Raw genomic sequence first — 2171 nt, 5'->3', positions numbered from 1 at the left:
TTCTTGCTTGACATTTTGCAAACTGGGCCTATCTGAATCCTTATACATCTTCCCTCTCCCTCATCAGCTGTTTAATCATCACTCTGTTCACCTAAGTTTCATGCACTTTTTTTCCTCTTCAGGTTTATGCTCTTTCAATTTTTGAATTAGCTCCAACCACTTAACAGTAGCTCCTGTTTCCTGAGCTGGGTCCACGGTGAGTTTGTGGTCTACGAAGAACTGACATCTATCACCGTGATTCACTGCTGGCGCAGAAATAAAAGGCCGAGTCCCCGGCTTCACTGGACTTGATTTCCAGGCTGCAGGGTGAGTCTGGGGGGCACTGAGCTGAATATCTCTCCTCAAACCCTCGTATTTTGTGAGTAATATATTGACTTCGTAAGTAAACCAAAAACTTGATCTCTTCTCCCGGCTTCTGGTAATACCAGAACACGTGAATATGCGTTTTCACAGGGACACAATCCATCGTGGCTTTCTGTTTTTCTTCTTTGAGTAGATGTCGAGGACTCTGGGTGACCTCAGAGGCTGTGCAGGAAAAAAACCCAAAATGCAGGGGGGAATAAAAACCAGGATTTTTATATTATGAGGACGGGGCAAGTCTGGAAACTAGAATCAGACAAGTTCGTAGCAGAAACTGACCTGATCCCCAGGACCAAAGAAACACACAGCAGAGAAGCTTGAAGCGCATGTTGACCCAGGGGACAAGCAGTGGCTTGTGGCATTTTGTCTAAGGCTCCTCATGTGTATCTGCAACGCCTTGGAAGGCATTTGATGTCCACGGACACAAACATCACACAGCACACAGGAGACGAGGCAGAGCTCTTCAGAATAACCAGGGCAAATTTGAACTTGCTTTTGTTTCCTTCACTGATTCTTCTCGTCCGATTTTTAAAAATTATAAAAATCACTTAGACGTTATTTATTTGACATGCTAATGTGTGGACTTGCCTCTCTCCCTCCTTCCTTCCATCTTTAAATAATAAATTGCACAGCATGAGGAATATCAGTTGTGCTTTTTAGAATTATCAAGTAATGTGGCAGCTGTTGCATTTACAAATTAAATGCTTAGTATACAAAGCAATATTTATGGCAAATATGCAATGCAACTAGGAAATAATAAATTGAATGCCTTTTCTTAAACTGTCAATTGAGGAGCTAGATTATTGCTGGACAATTTTAAACCAAACCCAGTTTAGATTTTTTTAAATCTAACTTTTCATCACAGGTTTTGACAATTAAATAAGAATCTGTAAATTATTTTTAATTTTAAAGTTGTGTCTTTGGAATTTACCCAGAAGAACTCATTTTATTTCTGCCCACTGTAGCATTTTAAAAAATTTAACATTTATCTGTGAAATTAACAGATGTTGATGTAGCATTCCATTCTATTCCCTTACATATTTTATTACCCACTATTGAATTAATGCCCCAATTTTTGTTTTATTTTGTGTTTGTGTTACTATAACTTCCCTGAATTCTTGTAAACATTCTCTGTATATCCACGTTCAAGATCTCTATACCTGGGAATGCAGAGATAGACCTTTAGAATCATTGTGTCAACCTTACGGAACATGGTAAAATTCCTAATAACTTAATTACTGCCAATGAATAGTTTCAGCCATAGCTCATGAGTGCTTACAATTACTCTACATTTAGGATTCCACTTGTACTTGAAACTAATTTAGTTTTTAAAATCTATGAGATTGAAATTGCTTCTCATAGCATTAGTTTGCATTTTTCTAATGGCTAATGAGGTTGAACTTTTTAAAATGTATAAGTCAGTTGTGACTTACATCGACTGCCATTTGCCCATATTTTGTTTATATCGATTAATTATTATTTATTTGTTCCAGTTCTTTACAAATTTTGGATTTCAGGCTTTTGTCACTTCTCGGTGTTACTAACATCTTCCCAATTTGTAGTGTTTTTTTTCCTCTTTGTGCTAGTTTTCAGTTAAATTTCTTAAATATAATTCATCATCTGTTACTTTAAGTTATATACCTTTCACTCTTCTTTTTTTTTTCTTTTGTTCTGGAGGGGGTCCCACCTGGCTGTTCTTACTCATGTCATTGTTTTTAGGAATCACTCCCGGTGGGGACCAGGGACCATACTTGGTCCTAGTGATCCACTGGGCTTGACCAGCTGCAATGCAAGCACTTCCTCCTGTATTG

General features: G+C 37.7%; 1 gene segment (V, D, J or C); it reads right to left on the bottom strand.

The window, feature by feature from the left end:
* Window positions 1-229: 229 nt before the first annotated feature.
* On the bottom strand, window positions 230-688 carry LOC129402859 (T-cell receptor beta chain V region 3H.25-like). The segment is given in 2 exon segments: window positions 230-525; window positions 619-688. Coding segments are annotated over 2 exon segments (366 nt in total).
* Between the last annotated feature and the right edge of the window lie 1483 nt (window positions 689-2171).

This window comes from Sorex araneus, chromosome 1 (genome assembly GCF_027595985.1).
Source record: "Sorex araneus isolate mSorAra2 chromosome 1, mSorAra2.pri, whole genome shotgun sequence".
Taxonomy (NCBI): domain Eukaryota; kingdom Metazoa; phylum Chordata; class Mammalia; order Eulipotyphla; family Soricidae; genus Sorex; species Sorex araneus.
Note: the sequence above shows the minus strand (reverse complement) of the source record. Positions and strands in the feature narration are given on the sequence as shown.